The sequence below is a fragment of the Dicentrarchus labrax genome, unplaced genomic scaffold (genome assembly GCF_905237075.1).
Source record: "Dicentrarchus labrax unplaced genomic scaffold, dlabrax2021, whole genome shotgun sequence".
In the NCBI taxonomy this organism is placed as follows: domain Eukaryota; kingdom Metazoa; phylum Chordata; class Actinopteri; family Moronidae; genus Dicentrarchus; species Dicentrarchus labrax.
In genome coordinates this window covers 18,867,709-18,886,279 of record NW_026136721.1, presented here as the reverse complement: position 1 = coordinate 18,886,279, position 18,571 = coordinate 18,867,709, and the positions used below count along the sequence as shown (strand labels likewise).

Below are 18,571 nucleotides of genomic sequence, written 5' to 3'. Positions count from 1 at the left end.
AGCTGTGGTCTTGTATTTCAGACAGGTGATGAAGAGTTGTCAGAAACCCCCAGTTCAACTTTTAAGTACATCATATATTTTTTCACCATTTACTGTTATAACCTAAGATGTTGAAACATTTTGCAACATTTTTATATCATATTGCAATAATGCAGTTTATTGCTTTTACTGTTTGTAGATATCATACAACTTATTATTGGTAATGAAATATTCAAGCTGTGTACATTTAGTCTCTGAGTCATTGTTCGTTTTGTCTTGTTTCCAAAAAGAACATCTTCACACCATCTCAAGTTAAAATAATGATGACAGTCACACCACTGACCTTTACTTGATATTTTCATCTTACTGCAGTGACAAACTGTTTGTTTGTGGTCAGATCTCTTCCCTTGTCATATAGAGTCATGTAGCTCCTGTTGTAGAGGCAAATATATTCTCTGAATCACCTTAAATACTCTTAAAGCCATTTTTATGTTGTTGGTGGTTTGTTTAGTTTCTAACAATAACAATGGACTTTGAGTCTTATTCAATATCCAGCCAGGGTTTATCACCATACACAACTCTATTATAATTAATTTTCTTCTATTGTATTTTACATATTGTGTTGTATTTATTCATGTATTTTAACTGTTGTGCTGTTTTATATATCTTGGATTATCATTTGTTTACTGGTGTGATTTTATTTTCATACGTTTTGTACGAGCATTGTTGGAGGGAGCCTAAGAATAAAGCATTGTAATTATTAATTATTGTGCATATGACAAATTAAAAACTTAGACTTTCATCAAATCTGCTTCAATAAAATGGATTAGTCAGACTACATGAGATTAAGGGCTGTCAGCAGTGTATTACAATAGTGTGGAAACATTTAACCAGTAGAAGTCAGAGCAACAACAATTATCCAAGTCATGTGAATGAGTTCTGTGAGAAATAATAACAAGCTTTATTATACCATGTGCATTTAATTCCTCCATCAGAGACAATGCGTAAACACAGAATATTCTTCATGCATATGAAGAAAGAGAGGTAATTAATGATGATTTTTACATTTCAAAATGTTGGTGGTCTCAAACCATTAACCATTTTTATTATAATGGCTGTAAAACTTGACTTTCCTGATATAATACAAACCACATTGTTCTTTATGAGTATAGGGCATATCAGACAAACAACTGACCTTTTTCTAATTTCCTCATTAAATACAAGACTGCAAAGAAAATTTAAGGAAGTTCTATTTGTGCGTGAACAAATGGCACAAAGCCAACAGTGAGGGCAAAAGTATGATCGGTGAGAAAGAAGCAGAGGGAACTGTATACAAAAGGACACATTATCAAAGAGGAAAAAACAATAGATTAAACAATTACACCATTCATTTGGAGGTTTTACTTTTGAGATTACTTTTCTTTGAGTTTTATTCCCTCTCAAATTCTTATTTTAGTTCGATATTTCTGTAGTTTTGTTTGTTCATACTGACACAATGTGTCAATCATTTCAGACTCGCCCCAACTCTTGAGAGTAAAACATGTAATTTGTCTCCAGCTACGTGCTCAACTAAAATATAAATTAGTGATAATGATCTGATTACTGAAAGGCAAGAAAGGGAAGTGAGTTGCTGTGGTAAGCAGATTAATATCAGAAACAGAAAAGAAGAAGCAGTTTATACAAGCCATCAGTGCAGTTCTCACACTTACACACTTTAGTCAAACTTCAGTGGTAAAAATATTTTGAGTTTGTCTTTAAAGAGGAGTCTGAGATGACTTTGGACGATGAGAACCAACCTGATGCTTCATCCAGGGGTAAGTAACTTTAAGGTTGTGTATCTTTTTCTGTTTGGGTGCACAGCAAGAGTTTCATTTTTGTAATTATCAGATTCATAAAGTTCTATAATTAAACAACTACATGTGAAGTTCATCCAGAATAATAACAATTCTTCACGTGTGTGTTTGATTTCTGCACACAGAAAAAAAACTCTACCGACTGGTTGTTGTGAGTTTTGGACTCCTGTGTGTCCTACAAGCTGCTCTCAATATTTCCCTGCGTCTCGCTCTCTGTGAGTTGTTTTTAATTGTTTTTCCTTTGATTTCTATCTGATTATTGTTATTTTAAATGATAACCCCAACAGCTCAACACACTGCAAATAAAGTAAACACATCCAAATAGGCAAAACACAAGCAAATGGAGAAAAAAATAATTTCAGTTGTTAGTGTTTTTTCCATCAATAATTATTAAGCTCATAGTTTATTTACAAATCAGCACATAGTTATGAATAATACTCACAAATCATGATAGTATAACAGTAACATAATAATAATAGTAACACTATGCTGATGACTGTAGATAATTCTGAAAGTAAGACAACAGGTATTGAGGCAGGATGCAAAAACCTGACTGAAGAAAGGGATGAGTTGAAGAAGAATCTGACTGACTTTGGTTAGTATGAGGATGAAACTACACCAATAACACTTGTATCCAAAGTCGAATAAGTGCAATACTAGACAAACGCTACATATCAAATGAAAGCTGACACTTCATTCTGTATGAGGGATTTGCATATGCATAACAATATTAAACAAACTACATCACCTGTTATCAATTAATTAAAACATCCATTCATCCATTTTCTATACCCACTTATCCCACATGGGGCTGGAGCAGATCCCAGCTGACATTGGGCAAAAGGTGAAGTGCACTGTGGAAAGATCGCCAGTTCATCACCGGCACACAGTCACATAGAGACAAACATTCACTCTCACATTCACACCTGTACAGGTAATCAGTGCAGTGTAATTGAGGAATCACTAGTGGTGACACTACTATTATACTGTAAAAGAGAATATGACATTCCAGTAAATTAACTCCGTGTTACAATTTTAAACCTGTAAACTTTCTCATATTCCAGTATATAAAAAGCCACAGATCTCTGGTTTGTTGCTGGAGGGGGGTTTGTACTGAAAAATAATAAACTATATCTGTGTTAATGAATTACTGTAATAAAATTAATTCTGCAAATTATTTTAACATCTCTACTCAAAATTACAGCTTTACAGCTGAATTCCCTGACTGGAGAGAGAGACGAGCTGAAGAGGGAACTGAATGTTTGTGGTAAGTATGAGGATAAATCTATTAATACCAGTAATCAGGGAACCAAAAGGTATGACTGCAATATTTGTAAAAATCTGATCCTGTCAAAGTGCCCTTGGGCAAAACACTGAACCTCAAATTAGATACAGCGAGAGGCAAATTGTTTGTCGACATCCGCTGCATGTCGAAGTATCCTTGCGCAAGATACTTAAAACCCCAAATTGCTCCCAATGCTGCGTCATCGGTGTGTGAATGAACGAGTCTGTTTCTGTTCGATGGGCTTTTCCATCACTGTGTGAATGTGTGTGAAAGGGCGAATGTGGCGTGTAGTGTAAAAGTGCTTTGAGTGGTTGTCGTCTATTTACCATTCAATTATTTCTCTTTTCAACAGTTCACTATTACCAACAAGAATGGGTGGATTTCAATGATAGTGTCTATTACATTTCTTCAATCAAGAAAACCTGGAATGCCAGTAGAGATGACTGTCTGAAAAAAGGTGCTGACCTGATGATTATCAACAGCGAAGAAGAGCAGGTGTGTGTTGTAATGCATCTATTAATCTATGTGTAAGACAGAAACATTCTTGTATTCAGTCAACAAAAGATTAATGAATGAAAGTTGACTGAGGTAGAAGCTGAATTCACATTTGTTTAATTGTTTCTCTCTGTTAAAAGAATTTCACAAGACAATTGAAGGATAACATGTGGATTGGACTGACTGACAGTGAGACAGAGGGGACGTGGAAATGGGTTGATGGGACTCCACTGACCACAAGGTTCACACATTTTACAATCTCTTGTGCTAAAAGAAAGAAGCTTTACAATTATTGTAATTTTAATATCTAACTACCTTTTTGGAAAAACTAAATCCTGAATGTTTCAGCTTTACAAATAACATATTGTTTGGTTTGGGGTTTCAGCTACTGGATGGATGGTGAGCCTTACAACTATGACCTTAAAGAAGAAGACTGTGTAGAAGTAAAACAACATGAAAAGAAAAACAGCTGGAATGATAAACCATGTGATCTTCCAAACTTCTGGATCTGTGAAAAGAAAGTGTCTCTGTAACTCAGCATCCAAACTCACCAGATGTCTGTACATCTTTTTCTTTTTGCTTTGGCGCTGCATCCACACAAAGTCATTACAATGAAAAAATAATGAATACCTGCTCAGGTTGCAACTGCCTCGCTTCCCCCTCCACTTCCAAGTGTAAAAAAAGCGAACGCTGCTATCTAGAGCCAGTGTTTGGTTTGTCCGTTCTGGTCCATCGTAGAAACATGGTGGTTCAACATGGCGGACTCTATAGAAGGCGACCAGCGGCTATATTCAGGTGAAACTAATGAAAACATACCTATGAATATTACATGCCATTTTTGACATTAGATGTTTCTAAATGTTAAACAACCTTTAAAGGACAGATTTAATATACCATACTTATACAGCAATGTTCTCATGAAAATAATGAGAATATTTATTTTTTGGTGAATTTCAAACTGAGAAATGGTGCATCTCTCGACTTTATTGATTTTACTATATTACAGTACTATAATGGCAATTTAAATCAAACTATTTGTGCTTCCAAATCTGCCTGCAAATGTGTGTGCGTGTTACACCATGTTCTTACCGTCTAAAGCGTCAACTTCTGTGTGAACTCACTTCTTTGTCGAGTTGGTATCTATAGCTTAGTTTCAAACCCCGACCACATACAGTAACGAGCAGAGGCAGGGAAGGAAATATTCACAGACAATGCAAAAAATGATCATCAAAGTTTGAACTGCATTTAGATTGAAGATTTAAGAGACATTGTTGTGAATATGATAAACATACTTCTTTTATTAAATTAAATAGTTTCATAATTTTTTTGTCAATCACATTCAGAAATTCCAGTTTTACTCTTAAGATGTAATCAAACTTTACATGGTATAGGAAGCATAAGTGTATTTTGGTACCTCAACTGTGTCAATAGTGACCACATATTCTCACTTCTGAAGGAAATGCTTTTAATGTCAACTGTACTTACAGTTCTGTACTTGCAGCCAAGATTATTTTAAACAAATATGTATGTCTTAATAAAGTCACATTTTAAGGTGACAAGCCTACGTGTAGTACACAGAACCTAAACCAGATCTTAAAATCAAGTAGTACACTCTCTTTAATCCGGCTGAATGTAATAGATTACATTACAGTCCCAGCACATACGGTAATGATTGGCATTCACAGAACAGCACTGTCTCCAGTATAGAGTCCACTATAAAATGTTTTCATTTGAGCTGGTGTAATAAAAACACATCACATTCATCCAGCAGAGTTTTCTCCACATGAGAGAGGTCGTTGTTGCCACTGGGTAGTGCATACAGATATAACTTAAACTGTGAATAAGTTATTTTGAAATTAAACTCATACAGACTGGCTTGCATGTGAGTCTGATGTTTTGTGGCGTTTTTTGCAGTCACGCTCGTGGTGGGTTGTTTAAAGATTAGAGCTCAAGAGAATCTTATCTTTTTCTCTGAACCACAGCAGTGGGTCCACAGCTCTTGTGTGTCTGTATGTATCTGCATGTGTGCACAGATAAATTCTCCATCTCTACTAGCACAGTCTCCTGTATTTAAAGATGCAGAGCAGATTGAACCTCACTTTTTGAGCCTGGTTCGTCTTCCTCCTCTTTTACACATTAGCCTCCAGCAGTCAATAAAGTATGCATATGTTTTATCAGCATAACCCAGCACACTTCCTGTGAGATGATGTTTGAAAAAATTTGTAAAGTGTGTAAAGGCCTTTATGAAAAATTGTTTGAATCAAGGAAGGAAAATCGCTCACTTTAAAATAAGGAAGAACAAGAGAAGCTGGCTGTGTAAGCAACAAAAGAAGAAGCAGTTCATAGATTGTCACCAGTCTGAGAAGAAACCACCTTTAAAACTTTGATCACGCTCCGCAGATAAAATATGTTTGTCTATAAAGAGGAATCAGAGATCACTATTGAATTTGGAAACATCCCTGATGCTTCAGCCAGGAGAGTTGCTTTGAAGAGTTACTCTGGTGAAGGTGGTGAATTCTTACATTGTTGTTTTAACAATAAAAGTAAAACAAATAAAAACATTTATCTTCCATTAAACTGCAATATGGTCATTTAAAAGATTCAATGTGTTTGTTAGCTTTGTAATTGTTAAAGTGTAATTAGTTTGTTATGTTTGGAAATTATTTATTTTCAAATGTCCTCAGACAGAAGAGGAGTTGGATAACAATTTTTTAAACGACCTGATTCCACTTCTTCGATAATGTCCTTGGTGAGTTTGAATATATGGGCTGATTTTGAAACTGTGCTGACTTTGTCATGTTGTCTGTGGCCTCGGCTGTTTCATACTCTTTCTCTAACGCCGGTCTTTTAAGTAGCATAATGTGATCTGCTGCTGATGTGTTTTGACTCGTGAGCTGTTGTTTTATGTCAAGTTTGCCTTTTCCCACCCAGGTCATCGCCTACTGTTTCTATGGGCTTACACAGTGACGGCTGGTGGTGATTTTGGGTGGGTGGGCTAACAAATGCATTACACTCATCAATACGCCACACAGCAGCAACAGTAGCAACAGTAGCAACAGTAGCATCACATCAAGTTACAGCAACAACATTGTATACTTTGTTATAGCAAGGGCTCTACGGCAACACTGGGGAGACATCATACCCAAAAGAATGACCTGATGCCAAAAAAAATCTCTCTGTATCTGTTTTCTCTCTCTCTCTCTCTCTCTCTCTCTCTCTCTCTCTCTCTCTCTCTCTCTCTCTCTCTCTCTCTCTCTCTCAAATTCAAAATGGGCTTTATTGGCATGAAAGTTTTTTTAAAAAACAATATTGCCAAAGCAAAGTATTCGAATACAATACAATAAATCAAAGATATATACATTATTATTATATGAACATTATATTAGTTATATACAGTGTGTGTGTGTGTCTGTGTGTGTCTGTGCATGTGTGTGCCTCGATCACTCACTGTCCCTCAAGTTGTGGCATGTTAATATATACTGGGCAGCAAGGTGTGCCCGCTCTCCTTCTTCGAGGAGTATTTTTAATTTGGAGAGGTCGTTCAGCTCTTTGAAATCTGGTACCAAAGAGCTGAACTTGTTCAAATAAATGTTTCTAGTATTATTTAATTCTGTACATTGTAGGAGAAAGTGCATCTCTGTCTCAACCTCACCTGTCGAACAGTGACCACATTTTCTGTTTTCTTTTGGTTGCCATGATTTTTTGTGTCTTCCTGTTTGGATTGCCAGTTTGCGGTCACTGAGCCTGTACTTGGTTAGGATCTGTCTCTGCTTTCTATCTCTGACAGTAGAGAGATATTCTGCTCATTCATAATCTCTTTTAAGGGCAAGATAACATTCCAATCTACTTTGGCTTTTAGTTGTTTCTTCCTAATGGTCCAGATAGCTTTCTTTACATTGTGCTATAATTTGAATTACTCTGATTACTGTTTGTAGAGCAGTGTTGTTGTGAGGCTGGTCAGAGTGTGTCTGAGAGGGGGCAGTAAGCCTCAGTACCAACTGACATAGGGGACTCTTTTCTGGGCTCAGCTCTTGGGTCTCCGACAGTCAGAAAGTCACCGCGGTCGATAAACCGAGTCAGAGCAACAATGCCCGATACAGTGAAAGCGCCCAAGAAAGGCTCAAAGAAAGCCGTGTCTAAGGTCACCAAGACCGGCAAGAAGAAGAGAAAGACCAGGAAGGAGAGCTACGCCATCTACGTGTACAAGGTGCTGAAGCAGGTCCACCCTGATACCGGCATTTCCTCCAAGGCTATGGGCATCATGAACTCCTTTGTGAGCGACATCTTTGAGCGCATCGCCGGTGAGTCCTCCCGTCTGGCTCACTACAACAAGCGCTCCACCATCACCTCCAGGGAGATCCAGACCGCCGTCCGCCTGCTGCTGCCCGGTGAGCTGGCCAAGCACGCTGTGTCTGAGGGAACAAAGGCTGTGACCAAGTACACCAGCTCCAAGTAAACCTGCTGTTACAACCAACAACACAAAGGTCCTTTTCAGGGCCACACACTGCTTCTACTGAGAGCTAATGTCCTACATTATACATTAATGTGATTCATTTAATATACTTAATTGCACAATACTGACTGAGCTTAACCTTTGTTTACTCAGTGTTAACACATCTGACTTCTACATTGCAAACTGAAGTACACCTTATTACGGAGGCTGGTTCCTGTTCTCAGGTTTGTTTATTCTTTCATTAGTTGAGGCCTCCAGTCTGTTACCATTATAACTGTAAACGTCTGATAAACGCTGCATCAACTCATTTTAAGAGTGACTGAATTCAGATTCATCAGAAATGTTGGTGAACTGATGTCAGACTCTCACAGTGCGCCTCTAAGAAAATATGTGGATGGAAAATACCGAGGTTGGTCGAGTCTCTCGGATGTTTCCTCTCTGCTCTATTATGAGTGATATGAAAGAAAGTCCATATAATGTTGCCAATAGCTAGCAGACACTTGAACTGCCTTAAAATAATTACAGAAGGGTCTAAAGGGGCGACGGGAGGGATTACTGCATCCTGCGTGCTTCTCTCCTGCTGGGTCACTCAGTAGAGGAGGTTGTACCACCGTCTGGTAACTAACAGACAAATAACTGAATGTTAATTAATAATCTCTCAAACAATTAGATCTATTAACATGACCAGGGTCATCAGGAGAACCCACAGCACAGTCTCTTCACACTCCTGCTGTGAGGGAGGACCTACAGGAGTGTGAAAGCAAGTTTCTCCCCTCAGGCCATCAGATCTTTAACAATACAGCCCCCGCCGTCCTCCCCCACACTCATCACTCCCCCACTGTGACACAGAGCACCTTATTTAACTCAGGTTGCTTTTTTTCTTTTATTTAAAATTTAAAATAAACCTTGATTCTTTAAGGGTGTCTGTGCATATTGTGGTTACTAGCACGTTATTTGCATAAAGTGAATTAAACAGTCTGTTTCACATGTATTTACAGGACCTCAGTAGTAGATCTTTCTGTGTCCATCAGAAGGTTGTTTAGGTCAGAGTCTTTGTGGTCATTTACAGTTCTCTAATCAGACATGTTAACACAAAGTGTAAAGATACTCATTATCCTCCAGGAGATCTCAGACAATGCTCCTTTAATTTACATGTGTTGGTTTCCTTTGTGTTTATTTATACTGTTGATGTTGTGCTGTCTTTGTTCAGGTCTCCAGGGTTGATTGTGTGGATAATTTTAATTAGGAGCCTTTTAATATCATCGAGCCATATTCTTCACATTAAAACTCTAGACACCTTTAATTCAGTCCTCAAATCATTATTCTGGTGTATGATATTAAACATTATTGGTGAACCCAACCAGGACTGTGTCTCTTTGAGAGAGTGTGTGCGGCCCTTAAAAGGACCTTTGGTTCAGTGGATCAATAACAGGTTTAACCTCCGAAGCCGTACAGAGTGCGTCCCTGCCTCTTCAGAGCATAAACCACATCCATGGCGGTCACGGTCTTTCTCTTGGCGTGCTCGGTGTAGGTGACGGCATCACGGATCACATTCTCCAGGAAGACCTTCAACACACCGCGGGTCTCCTCGTAGATCAGACCGGAGATACGCTTCACTCCACCGCGGCGAGCCAGACGGCGGATAGCGGGCTTGGTGATTCCCTGGATGTTATCACGTAGGACTTTACGGTGCCGCTTAGCGCCTCCTTTACCGAGTCCTTTACCTCCCTTTCCTCTTCCGCTCATTTTAACGTATCAAGTGTTTGATATGAATATTTCTCTCTCTCCGCTGTCCCACTACTTAACTCCTGACTGAGGACGTGAGTGAATACAGCCACTGTCTTCTTCTCTGGCTTTTAATGAGGTTGATGATGAACTCTTTGGTGCTTTAGCGCCACCTACTGAACAACTACAGGAACCACAGACAACAGGTCTCCTGTTACTCTTTTTTATTAGTCGCTATACTTTATTGTTAATGATTTATTCAATCAAATCTGATTAGTTACCTCATTATTATTCTGTATTTTAAAGTTTAATGAAAGAGATTAAATTGTCTGTCACAGAGGAGCAGAAGCAGAAAAAAATCTGCATTTAAGAAGCTGAAATCAGAGAATATTTGGGCATATTTTCTTTCAAAGTTAGTCAAAATTATTAATCATTAATCCTTGCAGCTCTAATTTGGAGACATTAAATACTGACTGTTCCCTCTTCCTCTTCCTGTAAGTGGCGCTGTGCTGTAAACAGGCGAACTCCTTCTGCAGTGCAGCAGTGTCTCAGCTCTCCCATCAATCCAGCCGTTTTACTTTATAGATTACAGAACTGGGTTGGCATTTCCGGTACAGCTTTAAACTGGTTTCATTCCTATTTGACGAACAGATACTTTAATGTCTCCATTAATAATCATGTGTCCTCCTCTGCTCCCCTCCTGTGTGGTGTCCCTCAGGGGTCGATTCTTGATCCAGGTCTGTTCTCCCTGCACTTCCTCTGGGTCACTTGTTCAGCAGTTTCGCTTTTTAATCAACTTTATTATAGTTTACATATAATAGATTAGATAGACAAGGAAATTGCTTCAATTAAATCTTTGTAAAGTGCAAAACATTTCTAAAGTGCATTTAGCTCATAAAGTTCATGTAGAGAGTTTTTTCAAATTTGATTTATTTATTTTTTGGTGCTGATTTATATATTTAAAGTGTTCAGCAGCTTCCAAGATGTGTCATACCCATTGACAGTATATATAACCGGGTCCTCCTTCGGCGGCTGGCAAACTACAACATCAGCCTGGTCCATCCAAGTTGCCCCCCTCAGCGGAGCTACTGATATCCACACCTCTGCCTGATCTCTCCCCTTCCCCTTCAGGTCAGCGGGTCAGTAGCTCCCCTCTCCCTCTCCCTCTCCCTCTCCCTCCGCTCTCTGAAGCAGTCTCTGATCCATCTGAAGGTAGCTCAGGATCTTTCTCCCCAACACCAGAGTTCCCTGATCCTACCATACTCAAATTAACCTCCTTTTAATCTAGTCAGTAAGAAGAGAAGAGGTAAGTTCTCCTCTAGTAAACAAGGAAAACGCCTAGATGATAAACCATCTCCATAAAACCAACATCCTCCTGTTTATTATGAGCTTCCTAAAAATTGCCACCTGGAACGCTCGCGGTATTCAGTCGAGTGCTTTCAGACATCAGAAAATGAATTATTTATTGAATACTGACTCTGATGTTCCGTGCACTCAAGAGCTGAGACTGAAAACAAAGGAGGATGTCGGTGAAGTAATAAATCTGTGGCATAAAGGTAAAAGTGTTGCTGACGGTGTTGGTATTTTCTTTAAAACTCATGATGTTGAAATAATTCATTATTGTAGGTAGACTGCTGATGTCAGATTGTTTTTATCAGGGTGAAAAATATCGTATTATTAATGTTTACACTGCTCCAGAAAGAACTAAGAAATGTCAATTGTTCAGAAAACTTAACTAATACTTAACTAAATATAATAGTTTGAAGCAGATGAAACAAATATCTATTATAGATGAAGAAACTATTACAAACTTAAAAACACAAATAGACAGCATTAATAATGAATTATTATATAATATATATAAAAAATAAAATCAAAAGCAAGTTCATTAAATCCATAAAGAACAAAGATGGTGACATTGTATTCAGTGAAAATAGGAAAAGAGAAACAATAAGAGATTTGTGCTACATTTTATCAGAAAATAGCTTTTTAAAGAAGATTCCTTCATACAGCCCATCAACCTTTAATTCACTCATTGGTGAAATAAAAAGGGACGAAGTGCTGCAGGCCATCAAACAGCTTAACGTTGGGAAAAGTCCAGGTCCTGATGGTCTGCCCACTGAGTTTTATCAGCTGTACATTGAGGAAGTCTTAAACCTGCTTACTTCAATGTTTAATGAAAGTCTGCACAGAGGATGTATGGGGGGTTGTTTTTATCAGGGTGTTCTTAATTTATTGTATAAAAAAGGTGATGAAACAAATATTGATAACTACAGACATCTTACCTTAATGAATACACACTATAAAATATTTGCTAAAATAATAATGAATAGACTTAATGATATACTAGATGAAATTATAGATAAAGAACAAACATGTGCCATTAAAGGCCGTGTGATGTGGGACAACCTGAGTATTTTAAGAGAAGTTCTGCACAAACCCGAAGATACAAAAGGTTTTTAATATTATTGGTCTGGATCAGAAAAAAGCTTTTGATTACATCTCCAGAGATTATCTCTGGGCGGTGATGGAAGCATATGGCTTTCCAACTGTTTTTATTCACATGTGTAAATGTAAATTTAATGTGGAGAGACGAGTGAAACAGGGCTGTCCTTCGAGCGCAGCTCTTTATGTTTTAGCAATCAGTCCCCTAATCAAACACATCAATAATGACAGTCTTTTATCTGGAACATATATCGGTCAGGATCATAAAGTCACTGCTGTGGCTTATGCCGATGATATCACTGTAATTATAAAGAATCAGACTGAAATGGATGTTTTAACTAATCATTTAATCTCATACGAAAACGCATCTGGTGCTAAATTAAATCACGACAAAAGTGAAGGAGTTTGGATTGGAGAGGAGAGAGACAGACAAAACATTAATATTGACATCAAACAGGAAATCCAAATACAAGGTCTGAAAATCTGCAACAAAGACAGTAGTAACAGAAACTACGAAAATAAACTGTGTGAAATCAAAGAAGAAGTAAAGAAATGGGAAAATAAAAATAAAAATTATAAATCAAGAATAAACATTGTCAAAACCTTTATCCTATCCAAACTCCTTTTCCTAGCTAATATTTCCTCCTAACACGAAACAATAATCTATCTTAACAAACAATGAACCTTGTCTGGGGAACAACTCGAGAGGTCACAATAAGAGATTTGTTATTTAAAAGTAAAGAATATGGAGGGTTAGGGGCAATAGAGCTTGGGGATAAACTAAAAATCTCTTCTGTTAAGAATGTATTTTTAGCTTTTAGCAGGAATGCTGTTTGGTTAGGGGAATTTTTAATGTGGAGGAAAACAAAAAGGAAAAACAAAGATTGGTCCATATTATAAATCAATTTTAAATATGGAGGTTTATTACATATAAGAATTTAACAGTGGCCTATTGTGGCCAGCCTAAGGCACACCTGTGCATTACCCATGCTGTCTGATCAGCATCTTGATATGCCACACCTGTGAGGTGGATGGATTATCTCGGCAAAGGAGAAGTGCTCACTAACACAGATTTTGACAGATTTGTGAACAATATTTGAGAGAAATAGGCCTTTTGTGTACATAGAGAAAGTCTTAGATCTTTGAATTCAGCTCATGATGAATGGGGGCAAAAACAAACGTGTTGCGTTTATAATTTTGTTCAGTGTAGAAAGACCACCTACTCAACTGAGGTCCTGTAAATAATCATGAAACACGCTGTTAATTTAATTCACTTTATGCAAATAACGTGCTAGTAACCACAATATGCACAGACATCCTTAAAGAATCAAGATTCAAGAGGTTTATTGTTTTAAATTTTATATTTTAAATAAAAGAAAAAAATCAACTGAAGTTAAATAAGGTGCTCTGTGTCTCACAGTTACAGTTAAGTGACATTAACATCACACACATCACATCACTTTCAACTAATGGAAGAATAAACACCAATTGATTGTTAAAGAGAAATAAGGTTTAAAGGTGTTTATAACGTTCAACATTTGAGCAGCACTCTGAAAACTAAAAACAAACAACAAACTTTTTAAACCTTTCATCTGACACACATTCTGTAACATTTACACACATCAACTTAAATTACTCATTGAGCAGCTCACTGATCCAAGTATTGATACTACAAAGGTTTTATTGGAGCAAAACAACTGAGCTCCTGTTACGTAGTAACTCAGTCTCTTACCAAGGGTGTGATATCTGAATACTCAGGGAAACATTACAGCTGTGTGTGTAAATGTTGATACATAATCTCATCGTATTAATGAGTGAATTTGTGAGATGAGTGAAAATCTCACTAGGTCAGTGGTTCCCAATATGAGGGTCGGGACCCCAAGTAGAGGTCACTGAAGATTCACAGACATTAGGCCTTCTTGATTGCAAAGGGTCTCAGTAAACTTTAATATATATATATATATATATGCCTGCCTACTGTGTATATTATATTATATATTACTGGTTTTAAATAAACGTCCTTCTGTCCCTTAGTTCACTATTTGTGTTAATTGTACAGTTTTTAAAGTATGCTACTGTCGGTTCCTGGACTCAGCTGACTGACTGAGGATACAAAGGAGGAATATAAAGAAATATCTAAATAAAACCTTCAAAAAGTGTTTAGTGGAAATTATTTTAAAAGTGTTTTTGTATTTTATTGTTGAAAACCAATTCATGTTTTTCCAGTGCGAGAGAGAGCGAGGAACACATGAGCAGGTTTAAGACGTAATCAATATATAACTGATCAAACCATCTGGAGCTTCAATCAACACTGAGTTGTTGGGTGGCCTTTCCTCCTTTTAACTCATCAATAAGTTAAATGTTTATTTATTTGCATTATTTAGAGCTCAGTTGTTGAATAATGTCTCTTTTCATGGTTTCTTATGGATGTAACTTAATAAGGTTTTGTAGGTTTTTGTTTTTATCCTGATTTAAGGTCATAAATCAGTTTCCTGTTGATAGATGTATAAAAGTTATTTAAATTAGTTTCTTTTACAGTATTGATGATCAATATGAACTGAATATAATTTATTGAAGTGAAGATGAGACAAGTCTCCTGATGCATCGTTGTACAGCTCAGGACTGTTTAAAAAGGACTGTTTTAATCTCAACAGCTATTTAAAAGATGAACTAAAATCCAGATGCAGTTTGATTATAAATAAAGTTATTGACAGCTTCACTCTTGGTCCACCAGAAGGAAGTGAATCACCCTTGTTAACACCTGAGAGATCAGAGGAAGAGATGATGCTCTGATTGGTATGTAAACAGGAAGTATAATAAAAATGTATAGAGGCATCCATTTATCACCAAGAGGTTAAAACCAGTAACCACATGATGGCAGCAATTCACTTCAAGAACAGATATTCTGGAATTAAATAATTGAGTGTAAAGGAGGATACAAAAAATATATATATATATATATTTCAATGAAAGCTGAGAACAGGAACCAGCCTCCGTAATAAGAGGAAGGTGTACTTCATAGTGATGGGTCGGTCGCGAACGAGTCGGCTCTAAGAGCCGGCTCTTTGAAGTGAACGATCGACGGGAGCCAGCTCGCAATCTAGAGCGATTTTTAATTTTTTTTTTTAATTGCCTTTTAAAGCCGCACGTGATTGGTCAAGATGTGTGGTAGAGTCTGTGTGTCTACACTGAGCAAGAGGGGGGAGGGGAGGGGTTACAGACACACAAGCAGCACAGTGAGCACACGAACAGGAGGGAGGGAGACGAGAGAGAGCCAGAGGAGAGAGAGGATTTTGCGATTTTTTCCGAGACTACAAACGAAGATGAGTGACAGGAAACGGAGTAAAGTTTGGACACATTTTAACATGTTAGACTCATCAAAGGCAGAGTGTACACTTTGCAAAGTGAAAATTTCATATCGAGCAGGGTCCACAAACAACCTGCACAGGCATATGAGAACCGTTCATCCAACAGTGCAATTAGAGGAGAAGAGACAAGTAAGGGAACCTGCTATAAATGAATGTGTCTACTGCAACTGTTTCTGCTCCTACAACATCTACAGCATCAGCCAGTATTCCACCACAACCACCTAGACCTACATCCCAGAGCTCTATGAGCCAGTTTTTGCAAAAGGCTATAACCCCAGCAAAACAAAACTCAGTTGATGAGGAACTGGCTAAAATGATTGCACGAGATTTTCAGCCATTTTCAATCGTGGAAGACAAAGGATTTAGAAGCTACACTCGTGCTCTCAATCCAATGTATGCACTTCCAAGCAGGAAAACACTTTCTCAAAAAATCTTCCCAGGCCTATATGACAAAGAACGTGCTTTACTCCTAGAAAGGGTCAAAAAAGCCACAGGTGTTTGTTTAACAACTGACTGCTGGACATCCCGAACCACCACATCCTACATGTCAGTTACATGCCACTTTATTGAAAGGTACAAAATGGTGTCATGTCTACTGGATTGTTTTGAGTTTAGTGACAGACACACGTCTGAGAACCTAGCAGAGCAGCTGCTCAAAGTGGCAAAAGAGTGGGATGTGGAAAACAAAGTTGTGTGCTGTGTTAGTGACAATGCTGCTAACATAACAAAAGCAATTAAAACCCTAAAATGGACCCATCACCCATGTCTTGCACACACAATTAATTTGATTGTAAGAGATGCTCTGAAGGTGATGAAGCCCACTGTGGACAAAGTTAAGGCAATAGTGGAATTCTTGCACAGGAGTGCAACAGCCACAGAGAAGCTCAAATCAACCCAAGGACAGATGGGCATGCCTGAGCTGAAGCTGAAACAGGAGTGTGTTACAAGGTGGAACTCCACCTTCCATATGCTAAAACGGATTCTGGACTCCAAAGATGCAGTAATCTCCACCCTGGCTGTTATCAATGCACATGTTGATCCTCTGTGCCAAGAGGAATGGGAGGAACTGCAGGAGGCCTGCACTGTTCTGGAGCCATTTGAGCAGGTCACTGTAGAGATCGGTGCAGACAGGTACAGTGTACAAATGTTATGTTATTATTTATATTATTACTTTTCATTTATCATGTTTATTAGATGTTGCATTATTAGTATGAAAAGCAGATGAGACATGACGGGATATATAATACATACTGCTTAATAATACAAAGTATAATTCATTTATTTTTATTACTCTTTTTCAGCTATGTTACAGCCTCTAAAATGTTGATCCTGTGCAAGGGTCTGCAGAGTGTGACAGCTGATCACCAGACCAGAATAACCATGGGGAAAGTGAAGGTGTTAGTGGATGCGCTGTGCATCCATGGAAAGAAAATTCCACAGAATGGAATACAACACTGTTCTGTCAGAAACCGCCATTCTTGACCCAAGATTCAAGAAGCTGGCCTTCACTGAAAATAGTGCGGTGGATGAAGCTCTTCAGAGAATTAGTGCAGCAGCAGCAGCAAGATCCAGCCAGTCAAGTCCACTGCCAAGGGGCCAAGAGGGAGAAGAGGCAGCAGAACCAGAACAGGAACCACAAGCATCTGCTGTTTGGAGATTCTTTGAGGAACGAGCAACTGGGGAAAGTACAAGGAATCCAATAGCAGATGCAATGTTGGAAGTGAGATCATATCTCGAGGAGCCCCTTTTCCAGAGAACTGCAGACCCACTGAGCTGGTGGGAGACCAAGTGTTCAGTCTACCCACGTCTTACACGTGTGATGGTACGTAGACTGTATCGTAGCAACATCTGTCCCCTCAGAGAGAATCTTGTCCAAAACCGGGCAGATCATTACAGAAAGGAGAAACAGGATCAACCCCTCAAAGCTGAGGCCATTGGTTTTTTTGAATGCCAATCTTTGCTGAAGACTTAGACACCTGGATGCTGCTTTTTCCTTTTACACATTTTAGATTATATTTTGTTGAGTGATTGGTTGATGTTGTGTTTTTTCACTGTACATAGTTGCACATTTACAAATAATTGGACCTTTGTCTAATTAAAACAGGTCTTTATTTTTAAATTATGTTCCATGTTAAGTTTATTAATAAAGCCATATGGATAATATACATATGATATATTGAATGTTTTTCTTTTACATTAGTAATTCATTTTACACAATTTGGTAATACATTAATTCAAACAAAAAAAAAAAAAAAAAACAAATCTGGAGGAGCCACTTGGGAGCCGAAATTCCCATCACTTGTACTTCAGTTTGCAATGTAGATATCAGATGTGTTAACGCCGAGTAAACAAAGGTTAAACTGAGTCAGCATTGTACAATAAAGTATTAAATGTATAATGTAGGACATTAGCTCTCAGTAGAAGCAGTGTGTGGCCCTGAAAAGGACCTTTGTGTTGTTGGTTGTAACAGCAGGTTTACTTGGAGCTGGTGTACTTGGTCACAGCCTTTGTTCCCTCAGACACAGCGTGCTTGGCCAGCTCACCGGGCAGCAGCAGGCGGACGGCGGTCTGGATCTCCCTGGAGGTGATGGTGGAGCGCTTGTTGTAGTGAGCCAGACGGGAGGACTCACCGGCGATGCGCTCAAAGATGTCGCTCACAAAGGAGTTCATGATGCCCATAGCCTTGGAGGAAATGCCGGTATCAGGGTGGACCTGCTTCAGCACCTTGTACACGTAGATGGCGTAGCTCTCCTTCCTGGTCTTTCTCTTCTTCTTGCCGGTCTTGGTGACCTTAGACACGGCTTTCTTGGAGCCTTTCTTGGGCGCTTTCACTGTATCGGGCATTGTTGCTCTGACTCGGTTTATCGACCGCGGTGAACTTCTGACTGTCGGAGAGGTTTATATGCATGAGCCTGATGCTAATGTCACTGCGCTGTTGCTCGCACACGATTGGCTACAGTGTTGTTGT

At 38.4% G+C, this 18,571-nt stretch overlaps 6 protein-coding genes across 6 annotated transcripts in view; 3 read left to right on the top strand and 3 right to left on the bottom strand.

Moving 5' to 3' along the window:
• The window catches only part of LOC127355170 (histone H1-like), a 73,164-nt gene that overhangs the window by 20,619 nt on the left and 33,974 nt on the right, over positions 1–18,571 (bottom strand).
• Positions 1,597–6,189, top strand: LOC127355171 (CD209 antigen-like protein C). Its single transcript, XM_051385686.1, has 7 exons — positions 1,597–1,793; positions 1,958–2,047; positions 2,335–2,427; positions 3,037–3,099; positions 3,470–3,612; positions 3,753–3,853; positions 3,998–6,189. The coding sequence occupies exons 1-7, from the start codon at positions 1,751–1,753 to the stop codon at positions 4,143–4,145; spliced, it is 681 nt and encodes a 226-aa protein (XP_051241646.1). The 5' UTR covers positions 1,597–1,750; the 3' UTR covers positions 4,146–6,189.
• LOC127355182 (histone H2B 3-like) lies at positions 7,666–8,157 on the top strand. Its single transcript, XM_051385700.1, has one exon. It carries the CDS (start codon positions 7,700–7,702, stop codon positions 8,066–8,068), a length of 369 nt encoding a protein of 122 aa, XP_051241660.1. The 5' UTR covers positions 7,666–7,699; the 3' UTR covers positions 8,069–8,157.
• Positions 8,965–9,857, bottom strand: LOC127355184 (histone H4). The gene has a single exon (XM_051385703.1). It carries the CDS (start codon positions 9,809–9,811, stop codon positions 9,500–9,502), a length of 312 nt encoding a protein of 103 aa, XP_051241663.1. The 5' UTR covers positions 9,812–9,857; the 3' UTR covers positions 8,965–9,499.
• LOC127355107 (E3 SUMO-protein ligase ZBED1-like) lies at positions 15,480–17,306 on the top strand. The gene is made up of 3 exons (XM_051385599.1): positions 15,480–16,734; positions 16,905–16,998; positions 17,070–17,306. The coding sequence occupies exons 1-3, from the start codon at positions 15,752–15,754 to the stop codon at positions 17,304–17,306; spliced, it is 1,314 nt and encodes a 437-aa protein (XP_051241559.1). The 5' UTR covers positions 15,480–15,751.
• Positions 16,819–18,468, bottom strand: LOC127355180 (histone H2B 3-like). The gene has a single exon (XM_051385698.1). The coding sequence runs from the start codon at positions 18,445–18,447 to the stop codon at positions 18,079–18,081; it is 369 nt and encodes a 122-aa protein (XP_051241658.1). The 5' UTR covers positions 18,448–18,468; the 3' UTR covers positions 16,819–18,078.